This window comes from Vollenhovia emeryi, unplaced genomic scaffold (genome assembly GCF_000949405.1).
Source record: "Vollenhovia emeryi isolate VEMERY1.0 unplaced genomic scaffold, V.emery_V1.0 DF939185.1, whole genome shotgun sequence".
In the NCBI taxonomy this organism is placed as follows: Eukaryota; Metazoa; Arthropoda; class Insecta; order Hymenoptera; family Formicidae; genus Vollenhovia; species Vollenhovia emeryi.
The window spans coordinates 58,753-83,764 of NW_011967181.1; the positions used below are offsets into that span (position 1 = coordinate 58,753).

Consider the following 25,012-nt stretch of genomic DNA (forward strand, 5'->3'; position numbering starts at 1 on the left):
ACTTTTAAATTCAAGCTAATAAGCTGTTAGGCGCCACCTAATGAATAATTTTCTTGAGCAAAGTAACCTTATGGTTAGCATATATTTTTCTTATCGGCGCCCATTGTTGGCAAAAGTGTTTCAAGCGTTTCGAATTTGTTCCTATAAAACAGAATGCTCCTAGACGCAGGAGGCCACACATTGTACATTAGACTTGAATCTCACGGCGGTCGATTTAATCATCTCGTGCCGGAGGAGGAAAATAAAGAAACGCGCGCGAAGCGTCGTCGCGCGTGAAAGCGAGCGCGGAGCGCGAAGGAGCAGTTTCTCGCGCGTCTGAATTTTTCGCGAGACGACGCGGCGGGAAGGCCGCCGCGCAGATTCCTCCGTATAAAATTTCCCCTCGGCCGCACTTCTCGGCGCGAGCCGACGCTGCGATCTCGAGCCGGAGTGACTCTCGGAGGCGCAGCACTTTGTATCTTGCACTCTCGCGCGCTCGCCGCCGGCGTCGGACGGCGAGGGCGAGGGGGGGGGGGGAGAGGAGAAGGAGAGAGAACGCACTCGCGCCTGACAGCGCCGGGACGGGAGGGGAGGGCCGGGAGTGCGCGCGTTTCCATCCCCGCTGTCACGCGCGGCGCGCGGCGCGCGGCTCGCCTAGATGTTCCGCTCCGGCGTGCCGCGGGTATTATCGCAGAATTCGCAGAAAGTCCGCGCGGCAGAGTGCCGCGTTGACTCGCGTGCGCGCCGGGCCTCTCTCTTTCGCTCGCTCGCTCCTCCTCCTCCTCTCCGCCGCGTCTCCCACCCGACGTCGTCGCCCACCACTATCTCGGGTCTCGACGCGGCTCGGCCGACTCATCCGACCGCCCGTGTCCTAGGGCTGCACGCTCCAAAGGCCAGGCGCGATAGTCGAACCGTCGCGCCAGGACGGTGCAGCTCGCGATAACGCTACGGTACGCGCGAGAGCCCGAGCACCGAGATGGCACCGGCCATCAGCAAATTCGCTACCAGACGCACGCTGGCCGGCGCGGCCGCGCTCGGCACGCTCGTCTGGATACTCAGGAGCCGCAGCAGGAGGCGGACGCAGAAGATCAGGTGAGTGTCGAGCCTCGCGCAAGCGACTGTCTCGCGGACTGTCTCTGAACAACGACGTGCTTGCAGGGACCAGTGGCCCACCGGCAACGACATTCAGTATGTCATCAAGGAGGTAAGAATCGCGGGCGTCCTTCCGCACGCGAGGGCAGGTCGAGACTCGATACTGACTGTACGCGTGTGTGTTTTGTGCAGGAGAAGCCCAAGAGCCCCAAGGCGCAGGTCAACGCCGTCTTCTTCCGCAGGCTCTGTCAGCTGCTCAGGATCGGCATCCCCGGCGTCTTCTCGCCGGAGTTCGGCTTCGTGCTCCTGGTGGCGAGCGCCCTGGTCGGCAGGACCCTGTGCGACTTGTGGCTGATCAAGAAGGGCACCCTGATAGAAACGTATGTGCAGCGCGTTCCTCCTTAATTGCGTTAAAAAGCTCTGCTCCTGACGTAGAACCTTGTCATGCCACCAGGTCAATTGTCAGCATGAACGGGCCATTGTTCAGGCGACATCTGATGACTCTATTCGCCGTGGGGCCGATGGTGAGTCGAGGAATATTCCACTATTTTAGTGCTCGACCTGACGGCCTGACGACCTGCGCTTCCCTGCTTAAAATGTTGGACGGAAGACGATCAGATTGCATTAGAATACACGCAATTGTGTATAAATGAATGAGATTCCAACAGCGAATACTAGTGCGCACTGAGCGCATACCAAGGCTTGTTCCAGAGTCCACTCTTGCATTTATGGTCATCTCAAGTGCGTGTTGAAAAACTACTTGGTACGAATCCTACACGGATCATTTTATTGGCCAAGAAGCGTTTCAAAAAGTATTCAAGACGGTCCCTAAATACAGGAAACAAGTCTTGGTTCGCACTAGTTCAAGCTGCCGAATTCGCTATTATTAATTTGCATAGAAATTGTCACGTCTAATGTTGTCTGGTCGTATTCTATTATTTTAAACGGGGTTACGCGTGTGATAATGAAAATTCCACCACGTAACTTTGGCTTAGCCGTTGAAAAGTATCTGATAGTACATTAATGCTCCGTGTGATTGTACTTATTTAGATTGCGATCGTGAATAATATACTGAAGTACGGCATAAGCGAAATGAAGTTGAGGTTGCGTACAAATATCACGCGTTATTTGCTGGATCATTATCTTAAGTAAGTAACTGCACACACACACATATATACATAATTATATAAGCAATGCATATTTATTACAGCATGTATATGCATGACAAAGGACATGCATATACATATTGTTGTACATACGAGGGTCATTCGAAAAGTTCTTAGGATGAAATAGAACGACGGCCTCCTCTTTGTCTTTTTGCAATTACTTTTCTTTTACGATCTCCCTTTATGTCGGTGCGCTCGAGCCACCTGCGCTCCGTCGTTCTATTACCACACTCCGATTTGTCAAGGTGCAAAATGAAAATTGAAAGTCCCTTCCCCAAGGAGTTTCTTCAACCGCGGGAATAAGTGGAGGTTCGACAGAGCCAGGAGTCAAGCGAATAAGAAAAATTCGCCAAACCGCACTTTCTTCCGTGGCAACTCAATCGTTTCGAGTTCATACATTTTTCACAAATTGCATTATATCAGAATTAATGCGTACATTACCGATGCGGGTAGATTTATATTTTATGTGTAACTTTGCAAGATACTCGCTCTGCCGCTAGTGGCGGCAGTATTTCCGTTTAAATAATTTACGACTCAAATAAGTTGGCGATTGAAATGAGGTTTATTTACATTTAAGAAATACACGATAAGAATTGTGACTCAAGAACATGGTGAATATTTAAGAGGCACTTCTTCCGCAGGGGCTTTACCTATTACAAAATGAGTAATCTGGACACTCGAATCGCGAATCCGGATCAGCTGTTGACCACAGACGTCGACAGATTCTGCGAAAGCTGCACGGACCTTTACAGCAACATAGCGAAGCCTCTGCTGGACATCGGTATTTACGTATATAAATTAACAACCAGTCTCGGTGGACAGGTAATGAAACATTTAGTTTATTTAACAGTAATTGAGCATTATCGCTTCTGAATAAGTATTTTAAGCTGATAAACATCAAGTTGCTAAAAATAATGTCATCTATTTTTAGACACCGATCCTAATGCTCTCATACCTGGTGCTAGCTGGTACCTTTTTGACCCACCTTCGCAAGCCCATCGGAACGATGACAGTGAAGGAGCAACGACTGGAAGGAGAGTATCGTCACATCAATTCAAGATTGATCGTCAACTCGGAGGAGATAGCCTTTTATGGAGGAAACAACAGGGAGAAACTGACGGTGTTGACCAGCTTCCACAAACTCGTGAGTGTTTCCGAGTGTTATTTATGTGTCGATTATGTCACTTGTACTTTTATGGCTTTTTTTCCCCCCGTTGTAGGTGACGCATCTGCGCAAATTCTTGGAATTTAAGATCCTGATAGGCGTCATAGACAATTACGTTGCCAAATGTAAGATTACGGAGTGGCCGATAACTCGTGTCAACAACACGCTTTATCTAGTTCACGCTTGTACTTTCTAATGCTGATCGCCATTGTCCCCTTCTAGATTTCGCGACCGTGATCGGCTTCTACGCGGTGAGCATACCCTTCTTCCAGACGAACCACGCCGTGCTGTCCGGCACGCCCGACCACAGATTCAAATCGTACTACACGTACGGCCGGATGCTGGTGAAGCTGGCGGAGGCGATCGGCCGATTGGTGCTAGCCGGCAGGGAAATGACGCGCCTGGCGGGATTCACGGCGCGGGTCACCGAGATCAAGAAGGTCCTCGACGACCTGAACGCCGGGAAATACCAGCGAACGATGATCTCGGATTACAAGGAGACCGCGATCGGCTGTCCCGGTAACGGCAGGATCGTGCCGCGCGACAATATCATACGGTTCGACCACGTTCCTCTGGTGACGCCGAACGGAGACGTGCTCGTCAAGGAATTGTCCTTCGAGGTGAAGTCGGGGATAAACGTTCTGGTTTGCGGACCAAACGGTTGCGGCAAGAGTTCAATGTTCAGGATCCTCGGCGAAGTACGTGTTCTTATCTACACCGTTCTCGCTTATCGTTTCATAATGTTTTTGTTGACTCGGTCACTGGAGATAAATTCGTAATCTGCCCGGGACTCTCTAACCGCTTATCGAAATATTGAGTTCCGATGTATAAAGGACGTTAAGTTTAAAACTTGCACTTGCCAGCAGCACGAATAGTGGTGTCGGTGATTCTCACGGGTCTACATCTGATTACGCGAATCGTAATGTTTAGTTGTGGCCGATCTGGTCCGGGACCATCACGAAACCACCGCGCGGTAAGCTCTTTTACATACCGCAACGTCCTTACATGACGCTGGGTACGTTGAGAGACCAGATCATATATCCCCACACGAAGGAGGAGATGAAGAGGCGCGGTAACGCTAACGACGATGATCTCAAGAAGTTCCTGGATCTGGTGCAATTAACCCATCTGTTGGAAAGGGAAACCAACGGTGAACAGTCAGGTTGGGACGCGGTGGCTGATTGGATGGATGTCCTGTCGGGTGGCGAGAAACAGCGTATAGCGGTGGGTCCCTTTTTCTATTCTTGACTTCTCAGGACCGACGTTTATCGTGTAAAACAATTTAATTTGTTTGTAATTGCATCTTTGTTCAATCTTAGAATTATCCTATCGATACTTTAAACGGTGTAGCCACGTTTTATTATATTCTTTGCTACGCCAGTGCTGTTTCGTGACTAGCACTTTTCAATCGCTTCTATTGTTTGCAAAGATGGCTCGGCTGTTTTATCATAAACCGCAATTCGCGATCTTGGACGAGTGCACGAGTGCGGTCAGCGTCGACGTCGAGGATTCCATGTATAGATACTGCAAAAAGGAGAACATTACGCTGTTCACGGTCTCGCATCGTCGCTCACTTTGGAAGCATCACGAGGTAACGTTATCGATCTGTTTCTTCTTCGTCGATTAATTTTGCGCCAGACTCACTTATACTTACCGTGTGACTGTTGCGTTACTTTATAATTGCTCAGCTTTCCATTTACTGTTTTTAGTACTACTTACACATGGACGGCCGAGGAGGCTACGAGTTCAAGCCGATCGAACAAGACACGATAGAATTCGGATCGTGAATTCTCGTGTCCCTTGCATGCGCGCAAACGCATTCGCGTGCGAGGGACATCTAATTTGGCGTAACTTAACCCTTTTTTTCCATTTTATTCGACAATTATACAATTCCAGCGCGATTCGATAGACGAAATTTTTTCTACGATTCAGCACTTTACAATAGACGAAGTATACATTGTCACGCCTTGGTGAAAATAGAATTGGGAGCGTAAATCGAATGTAAGAGGAGAGTGACAGAAGCGTAAACGAAATTGTAGGAAGCGTAATTTGGAACAGCGAAGCGTAAAAGAAGCGTTCGAAGTTTCTTTTACGCTTCGCTGTTCCAAATTACGCTTCCTACGCATTTCGTTTACGCTTCTGTCACTCTTCCCTTACGTTCGATTTACGCTCCAATTTTTATTTTCGCCAGGGCGACAAAGACCGGTGTTATTGAGTATTAAATATATATAATTCACAGGCTGCCTTTACACAGAGAATGTACATGCATATGTACAGAATGTATGTACTGTACGAACATGCATGTGAGATAAGGACAAACGGGCGTGATATCGCGATTATTTTCGGCGCTACCGCCGATTCTATCGCGCAGGTACGTAGTCAAACCTGCCATGCACAACGATATATTTTTCGATCGATATTTTTATACGGAATAATATATTCTTGGCAATATATTCTCGAATGTACCTCGAGCTTGGGAACGTACGTAGCGTCATCACAAATGGCGTATGATACTTTGAGATCCCCCGAGGTATGACTGTAAATATATATGCAACTTTATAGCGTTTAGAGTTTTCTAATGTAAATTTGATCGACCCAGTGATTGACCTTCTATTTAGCGAATACTTGCCGAAACTAAACAATATAAAGAGAGTGGTATTTATAAGATCGAATTAAAACCGCGAGAGCTTACTAACGGTTGTATTATATCGTGGGAAGTGTATATATATGTGTACATGACAGGATTAACTGTAAAGTACGTTTTGTAAGAATGTAATTATTAATATCGTTATATATGCGCGTCGCATATGTCACTTGGATAGATATATATTTGAGCCGAGAAATTATATAACGAGTTCGCTGAACAATAGGCGGACGCTGTAATGAGCAAAACTTTATTGTAAATCCGGAACAAATTAAAATCTGCAAAGCACGGGAAAGGTGCTTTGAGGAGCTGTGATTGATTCTCTATCTCTCTTTTCCACATATTGCGTCGCGATCGCAGATTTTTTTTCTCCGTTTGAAGTTGATATTATAAATGACGTTACATAATTCCCGTTGACATTTAGGAGAAATTCCTTTTATTCTGCTTTACAAAGGCCTTCGAATGAAATATTTTAATGTATTCTCTTACACAACCTTACAGCTTCGTATTTACCGTAGAGACATTTTCTCTATTGCAACGAATTGTTTGCTGCAATTATTGAGAAAATATATACAGTGGACTCTGCTTTATTAAAGTATACTAACGAGTTTGAAGTCGAATAAAAACCAGAATCAAAATATTTTCTTAGCGCAAATTTCTATGGAGCTAATAGGTGCAAAGATACTTTGTGAAAAATAAAGGAATTTTTCTACTCGCACAAATGTCCAGTAGAGACTTCAATTTTGTCCATAAAAAGTCCAAAGTTTATCCATCAGATTCGTAGTTCATCCATTTACGATCCACAATTCATCCATAAATGTTCATTAATGGACAACTTATGGATGTCCATTGAAGCTACAAACGGATGTACAATGGACGCCCTTCGTACCATGTATATTTGTAAGCTAATCGGGCGTCCGGTTCGCGAGCGGGCGAGCAGGCGAGTTTGAATAAACCGCGCGGCCGGCGCTCGGCCCGCGTCGGCTCGGTTCGCGCCACCTCGGGTGGCGCGGCCGCGCTCGGCCCGGCTCGGGCCGCGTCGCGTCACCTCGGCCGCGCTCGGCCCGGCTCGAGCCGCGTCGCGTCACTTCGACCGCGCATTCGTCCGCGGAACGGGGCACGGCGACCGCGGGGGTCTGGGAATCTGGCAGAGGCTCCGGGAGCTCCGGTTTTCGGCCGCTAGTCGCACAATTCGAGCGCTCGAGGGTGGGTCGTCGTCAGTGCCGTCGTTCGTCGTGCGTACGTGCGTGCGTGCCGTGAATACGTGGAGTGCGCGAGCGCGTGAGGGAGCTAGCGGGGCACGCGAGAGAAAGAGCGAGCGAGCGAGCCAGACAGAGAGAGAGAGAGAAAGAAAGACGGACGGGATCTCGAGGAGGTAGGAGGAACGCCAGGCGGAGAGAAAGGAAGAAAGGATAGGAACGCCGAGTCCGCCGCTCGCGAGGGAGAAAGAGCGAGGTGGGGGGAGGCGAGGACTCGTCGCGTTTGCACGTACAATACGCAGTGTGTGTCACGCAGCGTGCCTTCGGGATACAGGAGTGGGGAACAGTGGGGGGGCGGAGGAGGAACGAAGCGCGCGCGGTGACCAGTGTTCTCTCGCGAGGCTTAAGCGCGAGGCTCCCTGCGAAAATACTTGATCGCGCGTCGCGCTATCGATCGTCGCCTCCGTTTTCACCTCCGTCTGCCGACCTCCTCGTGCGGACGCCGCACGAATCCCGCTTTCCTCTCGCGCCTCACGCAACGCCCCTCTCCGTCCCTCCCCGTCCGGCTCCCCCTCCCCCGCAGCCGTCGGTCGCTTGTTGTCCGCCTGCCTCCTCTTCGCCGCGTGCGCGCTCGGCGGCGGCGGCGGCGGCGGCGGCGGGCCGCTCTCCTCGGGGTTGCCGGCTGCCTTCGCTTCGTCCGACGTTCCGCGAGGGCGCGGGAGGGGAGGAAGACGGCGAATCGGCAGCAGCGGCGGGGCGGGACGCGCCGGGAGGAGTACAGGTGCAGGTGCATGCATATAGACGGCGGTAACGACGACGTGCGCGCCGCGAGCACGACGAGGAGCACGTAAGGGAGCGCGAGGGGCACGAAAGTGAAGAAGAAGTCGTCGGCGGGCGAGGAGGAGGAGGAGCGGAAGAAAAAAAGAAGGAGGAAGAGGAGCAGCGGGACGGCAGACGGTGAGACGTACACGCGTAGCGGCGGAGAGCCCGATCTTCGTCCTTGCCTCGCCGCCGTTGTCCTCCGCGCGCGTGCACGGCCGTCGCTCATCCGATCGACGGGGTAGAAGCAGCAGCAGTCCCCTCCCCCGGCACCGTGGCAGGATGGACGACACCGTGGGGCCGCCGCGAACGTCGGACGTAGCGGCGATGGGAAGCGAGAGCGACGACGCCGCCGCCGCCTCCTCCAAGACGCGGGCGATCGACGATGACGACGCGAGTGTCGCTTCCGCCCCCGCCGCCCCTGCCGGCGCCAACGCCGCGGAGTGCCGCGACCGGAGCTCGATAAGGGCCGCGTCCCCGGAGCCGCGCGGCGCCGCCGCCGCCGCCGCTGCAGCTATCGTTACTACCTCCTGCCCGACGACGATGACGACGACGTCGCCGCAGCCGCGGCCGCAGCTGCTGCCGGGGCCGCAGCCGCCGGGGTGTGGCTGCGTGGCCGCGGCCAACGCGGCCGCCGCCGCCGCCGCCGCCGCCACCGCGGTCGACCGGGACGAGATCACCGTGTGCATCACGCCGACCACCGGCGGCCAGTTCGAGCTCGCCGTGGACCGCAACGACACCGTGGAGAATCTCAAGAAGATCATCTCCAAGAAGCTCAAGGTCGCCAAGGAGCGCATCTGCCTGCTGCATCGCGAGAGGTGAGTGCGACTGTTCCTCCGTCTCCTTCCCCTTTTTTCCCCCGCGTGCGCGCGCGCGCGCGCGCCTGCCTGCCTGCCTGCCTGCCTTTCGTCGAGAAATCGGCGCTTCTTCTTTCGAGAGCGCGGACCCACGGCGGGGAAAAGGGGGAGCACTTCCTCGCGACGGGACCGTGGCGGAGCCTGGATTCTCGCCCGCGAGCGCTGTCCGGTCGCGGCGATCCGCTCGTAACGGGGAGCGCACGGAGAAAAACAGATGACTGAGGCTCCGGTAATAATCGTAGCTAACCGAAGCGTGGCGGTGGGTTTTCAGGCTTCGGGCGAGACTGGCCAATCGCGGCCCGAGGGAAGTAATCGACTGGCCATTTTCTTAAATCGTGCGTATTAGAGTCTTCGTGGACGCCGCGCACACGGCTCGGGCCCGTCGCGACCGTGAGGCCGCTCTTTGTTCGTTATCTCGTACAAACGAGACGCCGCCAGCCAGTGGGACCGGGGAGGCAAAACAGTGTAGGTCCCAATGGCTACGACACAGGGTTAAAGGGCCCGCGGCCCTTTCTATCGGTCAACTTGTTGTTATATTGGGTCATTTCGCAAATAACGCGGCGGTGACTCGTTCCTCGGCTCGAGACCGGGAGATTCTCATCGCCGGGAGACCGAAAGTCCAAGATCAGGGAACCTGTTGTGAAAATTAATGGAAAACACGCGTTGAGCCGAGAACGAAGCGCCTATTTCCCCCCCCATTTAGGGCAACGCCGTCGACCGGTTGGTCACTTGGCGGAAGATTAAAGCGTCGAGTTTCTTAATCTCAAAAATAAATCTCCAAGAGACCGCGTTATTCGCGGCGATGATGACCCGGTGACGTCTACGCGACAAGCTCGGGCGAGGAGGAGATAAAAAGAAAAGAGGAGCGGACAAAAGTTCTCGCGTCCGAGAAGGCGCACGAGGAGAAAGTATACACAGCCGAGGAGAATAGATCCGGAGATCTCGATCGCACCTGAGGCTCTAACTGCGCCTTTTTACGCTTCCCGCTCTGAAATCGAGACAATTGCGTACCGACAACAATCACATGCCGGCCGAACGGGAGGCTCGCTCGGAAAAACGGCATAGGAAACGCGGCGCGGAGCGCAGCTGCGCGCCGCGGAAAAAGCACGCGTAAAATCAGCCGGGCGGTAGAGGTAAAAGTTACGCGAGTTGCAACACGCGTGCACGCCCGTCTCGTTGCCTCGCACGCTTTGTCTTCTTCTTCTTTTTTTATAAGACGGATCGACTATCGGACGCAGTTGAAAAACTTGTGTTAAATTTAACAGATATCACATGTCCCAAACGGCCCACACAAGTTTTTGTGTTAATTCAACGTACACTGACAAAAAATTTTTTTAACCAAGTAAACAGATTTATCTAAAATTAATTTTCTTTTACTGAAGTAAATATTCTATTTAAATAAAAATATCAAATTCCAAGTATTATATTAAGTGACTTAATTGAAATCATTACATTTTTTACATTCACCTAAAGATTTCACGAGATAGAGAATGCCATTTATTAAATGAAATCGTTGTTTTTGTCAAATAAGAAGTCCAGTTTTCTTCGCTGTAAAACTTGTATCTTGGTAAACGTTTTATAGAATTAAAGTAACATTTTTTAAATTTAAAATTATCTACTGTTTGATATTTAATAAATTAAAGAAATGCATGTTTTAATTTGTTTATTATTTTTTCAATTTAAGTTAATAAGCTATTAAAAGCCACCTAATGAATAATTTTGTTGAGCAAAGTAATATTTTTGTGGATTCAGATGTTTTTCTTATCAGTGCGTGGATATGTTAATTGACCACACTAATACTCTGTTAATGTTTTAACACAAAATAAATGCAAATCTCAAGCTGATTTGAGATAAATTTTGTGCAAAATTGACACATTTTTAATGCCAGGATACGTTTTACAAATGTAATAAGTCAAATGACTGTTCGAAATCACTCTCACTTTTGTTATATATAGAATAAAAGCAACATTTTATTCTGTAAATTTGAACAGATTAATCTTGTTACTAATAACATAGAACATATGTGTTGCGTAAGTTTAAAAAATAAGTACACATTGTGCTGTTTTAGCATTTCTTTTGCAGTATTTTAATAATTTTACATTTGAGGTCGATCGACACATGAATGCGTTAAACATTTAACACAAAAATTTTAACCGGTATTTTTTAACAAGAAAACAAATTTTCCAACTGTGTAGTGTCCTCCAATCAGAGTCTGCACTGTGAAAAAAAGTATGTGAAATTACGTACATAATAAGTGTAGCGATTACGCCATTAATAACGGAAATGTATACTTTAGTTTTTACAAAAAGAAATGTTTTCACGTTGCTCTTTAAATACTTGTTCGGACGTGATAAGAAATTACAAAAAATTGTAAAATTTACACACTTGAAAGCAAGCTGTTTACTCATTATGCAAGGTAATAATTTTACCTACAAGGTGTAAATGTACACCTTCAATAGATGGGCCCGATATCGCCCACTGCAATAATTGTAATTTTACATGTAATATTTTTTTACAGTGCGACCAACGCGCCAGTTTCGGCAAGACGGTGCAAAATGATGGCGACCCGACGCACACGCTGTATGTAGAGCGAGCGGGAGTATATTTCCCTCTCGCATCATTTTGCCGAAACTGCGCGTTGGCCAGACTGATTAGAGGGACTCTAGACTATCGTAGAGACCCTGTAATCAGAGACTGGCCATAAGAGTTGGTCAAATTCCCGCGAGTGGGAGACTACCGCGATCGTACAGGAGCGAGATAGACCTGTGTTTCTCTCTCACTCGAGGAATTTGACGAACTCGTGGCCAGTCTCTGATTAACAGGGTCTCTAGACTATCGCGGCGTGTCGCGGCGATCTTTTCTCTCTTTCTCTTGCTGCCTCGCGACCGGGCGAAGTAACGCCCGCGCGGCGGCTTTATCGCGCTCCCCGCGCGTGGAGAGAAGACGAGACGGGGAACGGAACGCGCACCCGGTGAACCGAGGCGAGGAGAGCCACCCAGGCCGGGCGTAGAGGAACGCGAAGGCGCGGGATGAATCACGGGGAATTATCGCCGGCCAGCTGAAACGTTCGTGATATCCGGCGACGTGGCGCGGCGACGACGTCCGTCTCTCGCCGAGTCGCGCCGCGGCTCGTCATCCGGGAGAGCCGGGAACGTGGAGGCGAGGGAGACCCGTCGCGACGCCCAGAAGCCCCGGGGACGCCGGTGCCGGCGTCTCTCGCTGTCGCTTCTATTTTTCCCACGAGCGCGACGTGCGTTCGAATCGGACCTCGCCCCATGCGCTGGCTCCGTGAAGAAAGAAGAGAAAGAGCGAGAGAGAGAGAGAGAGAGAGAGAGAGTGCGCGCGAGAGGAGGGGAGGAGCGAGAGGGGTTGAGAGGGAGGGAAGGCAGAATAGAGACCCGGGTGGAGAACGAACGTGTGCAGACTCGTCCTTCGTGCCGGTGCACTTTTGGACGCCGAGAAGAGGAGGAGGAAAGAGGAAGAAAAGAGAGAAAGAGAGGGACCAAGTGTGCATACACGCCCGGTGTGTACTGTGTACCGGGTGTCTCAAAGACGGCGGTCAGGCGCTTCGGCCGAGAGACAGGAAACGCGGAGCAGCGTTTTAACCTGCAGAGCGCCGGCGTTTTTCCATTGAAGTCTGCAATTGTTTTAAACGGAAAAATTTATGCACGCTCCGCAAGATTTTCAAGTTTGCTCCATGCCACTGTAGTGGCCACTCCGGCCATCTAAAGGATAAACAGCGCTTTAAACCTGATCTTTACAACGCGCACTTTGCGTCTAGAAAGATTTCGTAAGCGATAAATACGCGAAGGCAAATTCGCGCAAGTCTGATAACTCGCTCATTGTACGTCGTACAATCGTGCGTCATCGAAAAATTTCTCAGGCGTTTCGATTCGCTCGTATAACATAAGATAGAATGCTCCTGGACACGAAGGGCACTTTGCAGGCTAGGTTTTCGGGCAACATTTCTTCGGATTATTGCGCGCGATGTCGATCGATAAGACGAAAGAGAAACAGGACGGTTTTATTTATCTTAACGCCGAGATAGATGTTTTTCTTATCCTTAAGTAGCGTATTTTGACAAGGCGAAGTTTCACTTCGGGGAACTGCGACGATCTTATCGCGCTCTTTCTTCGGCCGCCGCTTCACCGTAAAAGTGTTCGTTAATTTCGTGGCGCACGCTCAAGTCGCGAGGAGGATTTTTCGAAACTGCAACTACACTCGTACGCTGTTGTCGCCCGGTTACGCTAAACGCTGACGCGCTGAATTCGAGCTGCCGCCTCGGCCCTTATTATCAAACCGCGACGATTGTACGCCTTTAGGAGATTATTCGTAACTAGACCCGCGAGTTCCTCGAAAATTCCCTTTCGCAACAGCACGGACGTTGTCGTTCCGTTTATCTTATCAGTCGCGGGGCCTCTCGAGTTTCTCAACGCCGATACCTCTTCTCGATCATTTGTCCAAGATGGATATTTTTTTTTATATTCAACGCCGCGTTCAAAAGCGTTCACGCGACGCGTGAGACAGCGACACACTCGCCGCGACCGTCCGGTCGCGTGAGGGGGTAGAGGCGTGCAAAAGTAAAATGCGAACTGTAATTTGTATATTAAAAAATTTCTCCTCGCGCACACATTCACATTCCGCCTCGTACATTCCGTCAACGTGCCTCGTGCGCTTATACTCGAAAACAGCGATGCTAATTTAAAATCCAGAAGAGCGATGAAGTTTCGAGAACTTAAATAAGATTCCGCGGAATTTCCGGCGAAGGGGAGGGTCTCTCTCTCTCTCTCTCTCTCTCGCTCCCGGTTCTGCCCGAGCACCGATAACCCCCGCGGCAGTCCGTTGCTGCCCCGAAGTATCGACCTAGCCTCCTGAAACCGCCTGTATACGTGCTCTCGTAGGCGTCCGTGGGGGCCGCGGCGCGCGGATCCCATCCACCTCCACTACCACCTCCTGCTTCGTGCGAGTGTACGCGAGAGAGAAATATGGTGGAAGGTTGGCATACCGCGGCGAGGCAGCCGAGAAAGAAACGGTGGGGCAGGCGGGAGGAGGTGGCGGAGGTGGTGTGTAGTAGTATAGTAGGTAGAGGATATCTCGGGAAATCGCGCTCCCGTAAAGTGGAACAGTGACAGCCATCTGCGGCAGCAAGAGAGAGAGAGAGAGAGAAACACACAGGAAAGAGGCGGCGGGAGAAGGCAAGATGGAGAAAGGAATCTATTTTATTATTCGGGGTAAGACCGGCGGAATGAGTGTGACTAAACAGAAATCGTGGAGAGGAGAAAATGCATAATCGTAACGGCGGCGGCAAGCGCGAGGGTATCGTAAGGCAAGGGGGCCAGATAAAGCGGCGGTATTTTTGTAAAAGTTGCTCTCGAAATAGGCGAGCGGCCGGGGAAAAGCGAGGGGGAGAACCAACTGACCGAAATCTCGTACACCAATGCCCACTAATGCCCGGCGGGCATTACTTTATCTTATTAATAAGACAATCTTATCTTGTATTATTTATCTTGTGTTATTTTACTTTATCTTATTTGATCTTATTTTATCTTTATAACGCCCCAGCAAGGCCTAATGCCCAAAAAATGCCCAGTAATGTCCACTAATGCCGCAAATGATACACCACAATTGCCCTCGGCGGTTTTTCCCTCGGGAAAAGACCAAAATCTTGTACACGCACCGGCATAAATGCTGTCCCTATCCTTGTGAGGTGCACGCACACAACTAGAGTCCCTGTAGTTGTTGTGTGCGTGCACCTCACAAGGATAGGGACAGCATTTATGCCGGTGCGTGTACACTAAGGCCCACTAACGCCCAGTGGGCATTACTTTGTCTTATTATCTTATTTTATCTTTATAATGCCCCAGCAAGGCCTTAATGCCCAGTAATGCCGCAAATCTATACACCACAATGCCCACAGCGGTTTCCCCTGGGGGGGGGGGGAAGGAGGAGCCTCCTCCAGTTTTCGGGTTCTCTCTCCGTTGTCCTTCGTCTCGCGAAATTCCCACCGACGGGCGAATCATCTCGGTGGACCTCGGGTCCCGGGTGAATCCTGGCTATATTTGAGAACGCCGACTTCTTTTTCTCGGCACGCAGTATTTTTTTTTGTTAACGGCACGTATGTAACGCGTGCTATAAATTCATCCACGATCGATATTCCGGCAGGCCGATCCTTTGAGCGACGCTGAGAAACGAGGATCAGTCGGGACACGCAAAGTGACGCGGGGACATGGGAGAGGAAAAATACGGAGAAAAAGAATTATATCGCAGAAAAAAATATATATATATAAAACTTTTATTTTACACACAACCGCTTTTATCACGAGTATCATACATGTGTAACTTCCTGGACAACGTATCGCCGCGCGCGATATCCGCTTCTTTCTCTCTTTCCTGCTTGCCTCCAGTCCTTGGCATTTTTTCTTCTGCCTCGTTTTCTTACGGTGCCTCTCGATCAGGCCCGCCACGCGTAATTCCTCCGAGATCTCTCGCCGTCCGCCGTCGATTCCTTCCTCCCCCCCCCCTCCCCCTCCCTCTCCCTCTCTCTCTCTCGTCTCCCCCGTTCGGCTTCTCTTCGCCGCGTGTTCCTCGGCCCGGCTCCTCCCGAGCGGAGCCACTTCTATTCGCCGCCGCTCGTTTCTTTGTGCCTGCCGGGGCAGTTTCAGGCGCAGGTAGCACGCCGGGTCTCTCCTCTTTCCTCCTCCGAACAAGGCGACGCGCGTGTGCGTGCGTGCGTGTCCCCCGCGACTACGGGCGGCCGTGCGCGTGTGTCGGTGCGGCCCAGCATCATAGCAGGAGCGTGACACGTCCGCGCCGTCGAGAAAATACTTTCGATAAACGCGAATGCGCGCTGCGTTGGGAGATCTTTCGGGGCTTGGAGGACTCGCCGTCGAACCGAGAGCGCTTGACGCGTCGGCTCGAATCGAATTAAGAGCGATTTTGCCGAAATGATCCGCGGACGTCGCGCGCTATTGCTTTATCGATCTCTATTGATATCACACGCGACTCGGTGAATTGTCAGTCGAATGGAAACGCGAGAGGGAACGGCAGTACTTTCTCCCCTTTCGAGAGATATTTTTACCGTCCGACTAACAATAAGATGTAAAATTGCAAGCCTAAGGGGGGAAAAAAAGTGACGTTTGTACAGCTTTCCAGTGCCTTGTTCTGCAGCCTTCTGCGTTGTATCATCGTTACGCAAGAATGATAAAATTAGAAGGTTACTGGAAAGAACGGAAGTAATATATCAAAGGGACAATTCTACTGTATATTCACTGATACTGCCATTGGGTAAGTGACGACCGCTCAAACGAATGCGAGAATTATTTATAGACATAAGGATCGCGTAATGAGACGCGCCGAGAGAAGTGGGAAGGGGGGAAAAAATTATATCACACAATATTTGTATATACAACTTTTATTTCACATAACTTTTGACCGCGCATATGGCACATACAACTTCCTGGACGACGTATTGTCGCGATATCCGCTGTTTTGTCTTTCTTCCTTTCCTGCTTCCCGGCTTGTCTTATAAATCTCCACCTCCCGTTTGTCCCCCCCCCCTCCCGTTTAATGACGACGACAAGCGACCGCGGAGAGACACCGGGGGAAGCGGCAGAGCAACACTTGCGAAAATGAGCAATTTGAATTTCTGGAGGTAACCTTTAACTCCAGCCTTTGAGATTTGTAATTCCAGCTCCGCGCGCCACACGATCATGTAAGCAGCTCGCCCGTCCCCTCGAGCTGCAAACATGCTTCCGCGTCGCGTACAAAGAGAAAATGTCCAGGGAGACGAATGAAGAAAAGCCGGGGGATCCTCGAAAACGCGTACGTGTTTCCGATAAGGCAACTTTTCTACGCCTCGTAAGAGGTTAAAGTTTTAAGTTACCGCGCCCGGCCTCCTTATTCCCCTTTTGAGACGGCGTGCGTAAAGCCTAATCTCCAATGTGCTCCTTGCGTCCAGTAACGTTCTATTTTGTAGCCGATAAATACGTTTCAAAAATTTGTGCAAGTTGATAAATTGTACATTGTACAATCGTACGGTTAGCGGCAAAGTTTTTAAGCGTTTTGATTTGCCGATATAAAATAGAACGCTCTTGGACACAAAGCGCGCATTGTAGACTAGGTTTAAAGGCCCGAGCAGAAAGATTGTCGCACTCGTTTACGATTCCGTCGCAAGGCGTAAAGACCGAACCGGACCAGCAATCGTTGACTCGAATTCAATTGGAATTGGCGATTGTCCTTTAGCAAAACGAGAGCGAAGCAGCCAGCGATTTAATCGGCTCTCATTGGCTAGAAAGAAATTGCCGTAACAGTTTTCGCACAAACAACCGTCGTAGATGTATGTCGCTTCGCGATGCAACGGATGCAACATACGTCTACAACTTTTTGCGCGTTGCAGACTAGCAATTGCTGACTCGGATTGGAATTGGCGATTTACGATTGTCCTTTGGCCAATGAGAGCCGATTAAATCGCTGGCTGCTTTGCTCTCATTGGCTAAAGGACAATCTCAATCCGAGTCAGCAATTGCTAGTCTGCAACGCGCAAAGAGTTGTAGACGCATGTCGCATCCGTTGCATCGCGAAGCGACATACATCTACGACAGCTGTTTGCGCGTCGACTTCCGACACCGACTTACGTCTCGCGACGGTGGCGTAAGCTGTTAGAGTTCCTTTTTGCTCAGGCCCTAATGCGAGTCGCACGGGTCGGCGAGTCTCGCGCGAGACGCACCAGGATCCCACGTCCCGCCGTTTCCAGGCCTATTTCGCCCCGCGAATCCACTCGCGGGCGACGTTAATAGTTAAACGCGACACCTGCCACACGGATAATCCGGCGACGGTCGGGCAGCCTTCGGGTAAAGCGGCGACATTGTCAGCCGCCGTGTGACATTCAGTCCTCGTGGCGCGTTGCGTCACCGCGCGGCGTGACGCAAGCGCGCTCGTTACGTTGCCGTCTGTACTGCCCTGCGAACTGTCCTCCTTACCTCCTGATCTCGCATATCAATTAGTCGCCATGTCGTATCCTACGCCCATCTTTTACACCTCTGCCTCCGTAGCAGAAAGACCTCTACGAATTATCCCGAGCGCCGGTGGAAGGACGCGAAGACGCGGCCCGATCTCACGCTTGTTTCCTCGCGCTTGGCGCGATAGTAATAAATTCTTGTCTCTTTTTTGTTGTTGTAAAGCGATAACTTCTGTAAAATTCACGTTGGATAGGACGATTCTCACGCGATACGGCCGCGGCTCTGCGTCACCGTCAAGTGCGAATGTGTCATTGTGGGATTTCTGTTAGTCATCGCGTGCGCGCGTAGAAGGAGCGGACTTTAAGCGCTCGCTCCCAGCCGTTTATGGATAGAAGGACAACAATTAGCGACGATTTTTTCTCCCTCTCTCTTTTTTTTGTTTCGCGATCGAGGCACTATTTCCATAGAGGAGAGTCCCTTGTTATGAGATAGCGGAGTTTCTGATAAATTAATAGGCATCATCTGTCGCTGCCACCATGAATTTATTGCCCGTGGAGCGAAATCTGCTTAGTGGAAAATTGATTGTCAGATGTAATCGTTTCGAAAAAAGATTTGTGATTGAATTTGGACGTTGAAAACCCACTATCTCGTATTAGAATCCCATCTCATAATAGACGACTTTACTCTATTAAAGCAGCGAATCGACCGGCCTGCGGGTGTCGTAAGAGAGAAAGATAGTTTCTTGCCCCGGGGATCAGTCGCTTGTCGTTTAATAATAATTACACGATACAGTTAATTAAAATGCCAAAGTCCCCGCCGTACCGATTTCAACACAATTACTTGCGATTACGACAATTTGTTAGAATCAATTTTATCATACGAATATACGGAACGAAAAGAGCGAAGTCTCCTCTCTCAAAAATCTCGACGGTCTTTTCACTCGCAAGCGCTACGTCGCGCCACGTTAGGGCCTGAGCGGAAAGATCGTCGTAATCGTTTACGATTCCCTCGCAAGACGTAAGTCGGTGTCGCAAATCAACCCGCGAAGAATTGTCGTAGACGTTATGTCGTATCGCGATGGATGCGACACGCATCTACGACACTTTGTGCGTTGACCAAAGCTTATTCTACAATGGACGCAAATTGCAAGCCGCAACGCAAGAAATCGACCAATGACAGTCGATCATTCTTCTCACGTGTGACTGTGATTGGTCGATTTCCGGCGTTGTGGCTTCGCGTCTTGCGATTTGCGTCCACTGCAGAATAAGCGAGGGGGAAACCGCCGAGGGCATTGTGGTGCACAGATTTCCGGCATTACTGGGCATTTTTTGGGCATCAGTTTGGGCATCGGGCCTTGCTGGGGTCTTGCATTATAAAGGTAAAATAAGATAATAAGATGAAGTAATGCCCACTGGACGTTAGTGGGCATTGGTGTACAGGATTTTGGTCGGCGGCTTCCCCCTCGAGAACAAGCTTTGGTCGACGCGCGAAGAAGTGTCGTAGATGTGTGTCGCATCCGTCACGATACGTCATTAACGATACATACCGATTCAAGTCTTACGAGGGGGGGGATCGTAAACGATTACGACAATCTTTCTGCTCAGGCTCTTATAATAGAACGGATAATTTTGCGACGCTGCAAGAAGAAATCCCGGCAAGTCGGCGGAATGCGTCGCTTTTATCGCCGACCTGTGCGAAATTCGCACACTCGCGCGGACTCGGTGAAACGAGCCTAAGTTCGTCCGCAGTTATTTTTCGCGTACGCGGCGAGCGAAAACATGTTTATCGGTCGTGTCGCGCGGGCCCCGGGCGCACACCGACGTCCGTGGAAAGTCGCGCGAGGCGAGTGAACGGCGCCGGGCGAGTGAATCAGTTGTGGCCGGTCGCCAATTCGAGAAAACAGGATGATCGATCGAGCGGAATTGCCTCCTCGGCGGTTTGCGGTGGATTTAAAAAGCCACGCGCACTTGGCTCTCGTGGCAGCGCGCCACGAAAATCGCCGCGCGAAACAAAAGCGGCCTCGGTCGGGCTGTCCCAGCCGCTTGTAAATCGCGAATTACCTTGCCTTGTCGAGGAGGAAACGTTATCTTCGCTTATCGCCGATATTCGGAACTGTCGGTGGATTCGCGACAGCTCCGGACGAGCCGAGAATATTCATTGCGAGCACATGGGTCAACGGAAGATCGATATGCCGCGCGGTCACCGTATAATTATATGATAATTTTATATAACATAAAGTTACATTTAACAACATGCTAATTATACAATTGTGCGAAATTTTCGTGAACGAGAAATAGCAGAAATAGAGGGAAATTTTTTAACACGACAAACCATGGCTACACGGAGAGAATTTTCTCTTCAAATTTATCCCGGAGGTCGTGCGATCGTGGAGCAACGCGGCATTTCCAAGAATTTTATGCGAGTTTTTTGAAACTTTACCCCACATACATTTTACTAATAATGATTTATAATAATTACTTACCACAAGCCAACGGCACACGGCACTATTTTTCCTACTGGATTGAACCACGAGAGCCAATCGGGATTTAGCCTCAAATCACCTGGATCTAAAACTCCGCATCCTCACTGGTTCACGTAAGCCAGTCCAGTAGGAAAAATAGTATCGTGTGCCGTTGGCTTTAGTATACATTTCACTAGCGAGTGCCATGTTGTCCCAACGATTACGTCATTTTCAGGGCAAGTTTTAAGAGAAAAGTCTCTCCGTGTAGAATTTTACACGGGTGACCGGTTGAAAACTGCATTCCACGCTTATTAATTATTCCTCTCTTCCTCCGCGCGCTTTTAATGGAACACCCTTCGATTTCCACCGTCGAATGTTCTCTTCATCGCCTCACGTTGTATTATTTGTTGCCGCCACTCGTGATAATTCACCGAGGCGTCGAGGCAACGCGCATGCGCTCGCGCGATAATCGCGCGAGCCGAACACGACGCGCGACGGCGCGTTATGCCATAAGACTATGGAATTACGTCTACGTGGTTTCTCAGCGTATTGTGTCTACGCGTCGCGCTTACACGAGCGTCTCTCTTCGCGTAGACCGGGGGGGCGGCCTGTGCGTAAGCCGACGCGATATTTTGTCATTGTGCAAGAAGCCGCGCGGCGTCTCGCAGTCAATTGTGGCCAAAATAAAACGAGGTAATACAATAAACGAGCGAGAGATGCGAGAATGACCGTCGCGAGATGAGGGAAGGAAGAGCGAAATCTCCAGATGCGGCCTTAATTGTGGACATGCATTTTTATTACATTCTAGCGAGCTTTCCAGTGTTTCCACTTGTGGATACGAGAAGGAAGAAAGAAATAGTAAGCATCCCGTTGCAACTTGCTGCTGCATCTTTCAGTATCAATTTGGCACAGACTCGAGTTCTGTTTTTCTAAAAAAAAAAAAGCATAATTGACTTGCTGGAAATTTTGACATGAAAAAGTGGCAGAAATCTTCCAATACTCCACAATGGAAAGCTGAGCCCGGTCTACATTGTGCATTTTGCGTCTAGAAACATTCGAGTTTACAGCCGATGAATACGTTTGAAAAGTTTGTACAAGTTGTTAAATTATACATTACACGTTGTCGATAAAATTTTTTTTAAGCGTATTGATTTGCTTATATAAAATAGAATGTTTCGAGTGGCAAAAAGCACATTGTAGTTTAGACTTTAAGCGTCGCTTGGTTCTATTTTGCCGTCATGCCGCTCGTGCTTCTTGCCTTCCCTCTTTGTTAGTCGCTGGTCCAACTATCGATCAGGTTGCGCTTCAGAGTCGCCCAGGACAGGCCCGGAATGGTCTCTGTACCTGACGAGTACCCGGCTAATAGCCAAGATAAAATCGAGATCCGCGTGATACCCGAAAATACTTGCTCCCCTGTACCTGTAAATAACCGTTTTACAATTGGGTACATCGCACCGATTAACCCAGTGATAAATTACTCGCTTCAAAATAATTTGCTTGCTCATTTTGCAATTATCAAAAGGCCGCTATGATCATCAGTTACCGACGACGGCAAGTGGCGGCGTCGCACGCCGACTTGATCTTTCAAGCTCTACACCTCCATCAAGATCACAGCCTAATCACAGTGAACAATACTTAAAACTATGCTTACTTTCGCGAAATATCTCGTGCGTCACCTAGAATGTTTTGTCCAATTCAATTCTCTTTTCTCATTTCTTCCGGAGTAACTTTTGGAAGAGACGACCCGTCCAATACACCCTTAACGTTGAAAAATGCACCTCAGCTGGCCTCTCTAAGCGTGAGAGTCTCGCGGACGAGGATGAGAAGGCGGCTGGGCTATCGCGAGCGTTGTCAAAACCGATTTTGCATTGTCCGCGCACATGTTCGAGCGCAAGAACTTAATTTACGTAGCCCACACATAGGCGTGGGCCTGGGCATTGTTTACACGCCATGTGTGGCGGCGGCGGCGGCGAGACCGGTGCGCGATATTTCGCGCATGAGGAACGCGGGGAAGGTCGACCCTCCCCGCCTCTCGCGCTCTCTCGATGTCCCTGGCGTCGCGGCGATAAAAAAAAAAGGAGATTTTTCGCAGCTGCTGTGCCGTCTCTCTCGCGGGACTCGCGCCCGCCCGCCCGCCGGATCCGCAAAGCGACAAGCGCAACGACGCGGAGTTAATTCGGTCCTTGTGGGAAACGGGCGGGTATCGGTCTTGCGATTTCAAGGTGGTATCGGGCCCGTCCTACATCCACGACGCGCGCGCGCGGTCCAGAAGCGTTTTCTTCGCGCGAACCACCTTCTCGGCGCGAGGCGCGGGTCGTCTGTATTTTTAGATATCGAAGTGTCCTTCTATCGATTGCACGGGAAATATTTATAGCAACACGAATTAAAGCGCACGTCGATGCGAAAAAAAAAACGTATCGCGGGGATTCGCGGGGGACGTCTGCGGTAATGCATAATGCGGGCACAAGTGCGCGCTCGTGATACTTTAATTTATATAACGTGCATCGAGAAAGAAGCGCGCGGACGGGAATAACAACGTCGTGGATTGATATAAATTATGGGTACCGGTACGCACCAGATTCTTGAGAACGAGAGCCAAGTTTCGGTGATTTTTTTCTCAGCAGGACTATAATAAATACTATACAGTGTGTACAAATCGCCGTACATTTGGACGTGTAAAAAGAATTTTTGGTCAATTTTCTCGCCGAGGACAGGACGAGAGTGAACGCTTCCTCGGCTCGCATTTAGGTTCGCGAGAGGTAATCATTCCCCGCGTATCCACTCGTGGCCGCACGTGTTAATCTATCCTTGAAGAGATCATCTATCTGCCCGCGACGTTGCATGCGAGGCTGCTGCTGCTGCTGCATAGCCTTATCGATCGGCGAGAGGCGCGGCCTAACGCTCGATTCCACCTTCTTTTTCGTTTCCTTTCTGTAAAGGAGCAACGGAATTCCCTCGAGGAATCCCGATGCCGCAATTAGTAAGTACGGGCAGGCGTCCGGCGCGCTTCTGATTTGAGGAAAAGGACGACGGCGGTTTCGGCACACGGAGCGTACTTACCGCGGCTCTTCCCCCCGTCGTGATTATTTAAATGGCCGTTCTCCGTTTCGCCCGCGGGATCGCGAAATTATCGCCGGGCATTCGTACCGCGAAATTGCACAAGTACCTTCGGCGATCGATTATTATAGTGCCGCAGGAGTACCGGCGCATTGAAACATCGTGGAGTTATTTATAAGCCGTAATAAGGCTTCTATTTTTAATCTGCACTTTCTACGTCTATTTTCTGCTTCTCGCGGCGACGCGCGGCCATATAATCGGATTAGCTTAAGTACGGCGAGTGTGAAAAGAACGTTATTAAAACGAGCAGTCTCGCCGGAACGAGACTTTTGCGTCCGGTATTTTTATAAGGAAAGTTAAGAAAGATTAAAAGTATTCCGTTACACGAGGAAGCGAGAAATTACCTTCGCCGCGAACTCACGGGGGTTGGTAAGCTGCGTGACGTGGTCTAAAGCGAGCAAAGTGTATTCGGACGCGAGTCTAATTTGTCCAAAATGGACCCGCGTAAATTATTTAAGGCTAAGCGCTCGAAAATGCCCCGCTAATGAGGGTAGTGTAAATTGACCTGGAATATACGCGAAACAAATCCGAGATAAGCGCTTGAGTAATTGCCTTAGTCCCGAGCGCAGCGAGTGCACAAAGAGCGGACGTTCTAAACTGCGCTCCGAAGGAGATCGATTATTTAACTTGAGCGACATCGTAAATATCGATGAATATCCCGTTGAATAAAATCGCGCGTTCCCTCGTTTAAGGTCTCGTAGCGCTACAACTTTTAACTTGAGATTTAGCTTTTTGCCGCCAGGCTGTCGAGACATCAAGGCCCGTTTTACCAACGTCGCTTAACTTTAAGCTTAGCTTAATTCGTTCTTTGCCTCTTTCCAACTGTTACTCCAGAAAGAAACGAACGTGAATTGAACTACGATTAAAGGTAAGCGACGTTTGGTGAAATCAGGCCTTAAAGCCTCCTCTACATGTGCTCTTTGCGTCTTTTAATAGAAACATTCTATTTTATAGACGCAAATGAACAATTGAACAATTCGTCGACAAAGTACGATTGCGCAATACATAAAGTTTGCAATTTACCAACTTGCGCAAGTCTCTTAAATTTGTCGGCTAAAAACAGAATTTCCGGACGCAAAGGGCGCATTGTAGATTAGGCTCCAATGCTGAAGGCCGAGGTAACAGCGTGTCAAATTGTCGCCGGGGGAGGATCGACTTTGGAGCTTCGTTAGACGAAGCTCGTCGAGCATATTCCGCGTGTCGTAAGGAAGCCGAGATTTATCTGCTATGCTCCGATACGCCCGGCGAAATGAGCGCGGCATGAGGCGTCGAGCGAACGGGACAAAGCGTCTCGGCGATTACAAACGTGTTTGTTCCGTTCGCACGAATATATTCCGCGCCTGACCTCTCTCCGCGTCAGCGGGAGTGAACGATAGCGACAGAGAAGCAGAACGATAATATTTATAGTATAAACGCGCGTAAGAGAGAGGAGGACTCCTCGGCCCTGTCGCGCGCGCGCGCGCGCCTTCCGCGCTTATTTACGCTCGTCTCAGTCGCGGGAGGTTCACCTCTGTGAAGTTGGCACCTCATGTCTCAAAAAATAATTTTTTTTTTAC

At 49.9% G+C, this 25,012-nt stretch overlaps 2 protein-coding genes across 2 annotated transcripts in view; both read left to right on the forward strand.

Moving 5' to 3' along the window:
- The first annotated feature begins 666 nt into the window (after positions 1-666).
- Positions 667-5,267, forward strand: LOC105562597 (ATP-binding cassette sub-family D member 3). Its single transcript, XM_012013570.1, has 12 exons — positions 667-1,071; positions 1,138-1,183; positions 1,264-1,451; positions 1,526-1,595; positions 2,122-2,219; positions 2,879-3,059; positions 3,169-3,381; positions 3,458-3,527; positions 3,625-4,100; positions 4,333-4,626; positions 4,832-4,993; positions 5,112-5,267. Exons 1-12 carry the CDS (start codon positions 956-958, stop codon positions 5,187-5,189), a joined length of 1,992 nt encoding a protein of 663 aa, XP_011868960.1. The 5' UTR covers positions 667-955; the 3' UTR covers positions 5,190-5,267.
- A 2,984-nt stretch (positions 5,268-8,251) lies between these two features.
- The window catches only part of LOC105562598 (midnolin-A), a 43,565-nt gene continuing 26,804 nt past the window's right edge, over positions 8,252-25,012 (forward strand). Inside the window, exons 1-2 of the mRNA XM_012013572.1 lie at positions 8,252-8,583; positions 8,659-8,882. Of these exons, the coding sequence (XP_011868962.1) occupies positions 8,347-8,583; positions 8,659-8,882 (461 nt within the window). The 5' untranslated portion in view covers positions 8,252-8,346. The remainder of the gene's footprint in view (positions 8,584-8,658; positions 8,883-25,012) is intronic.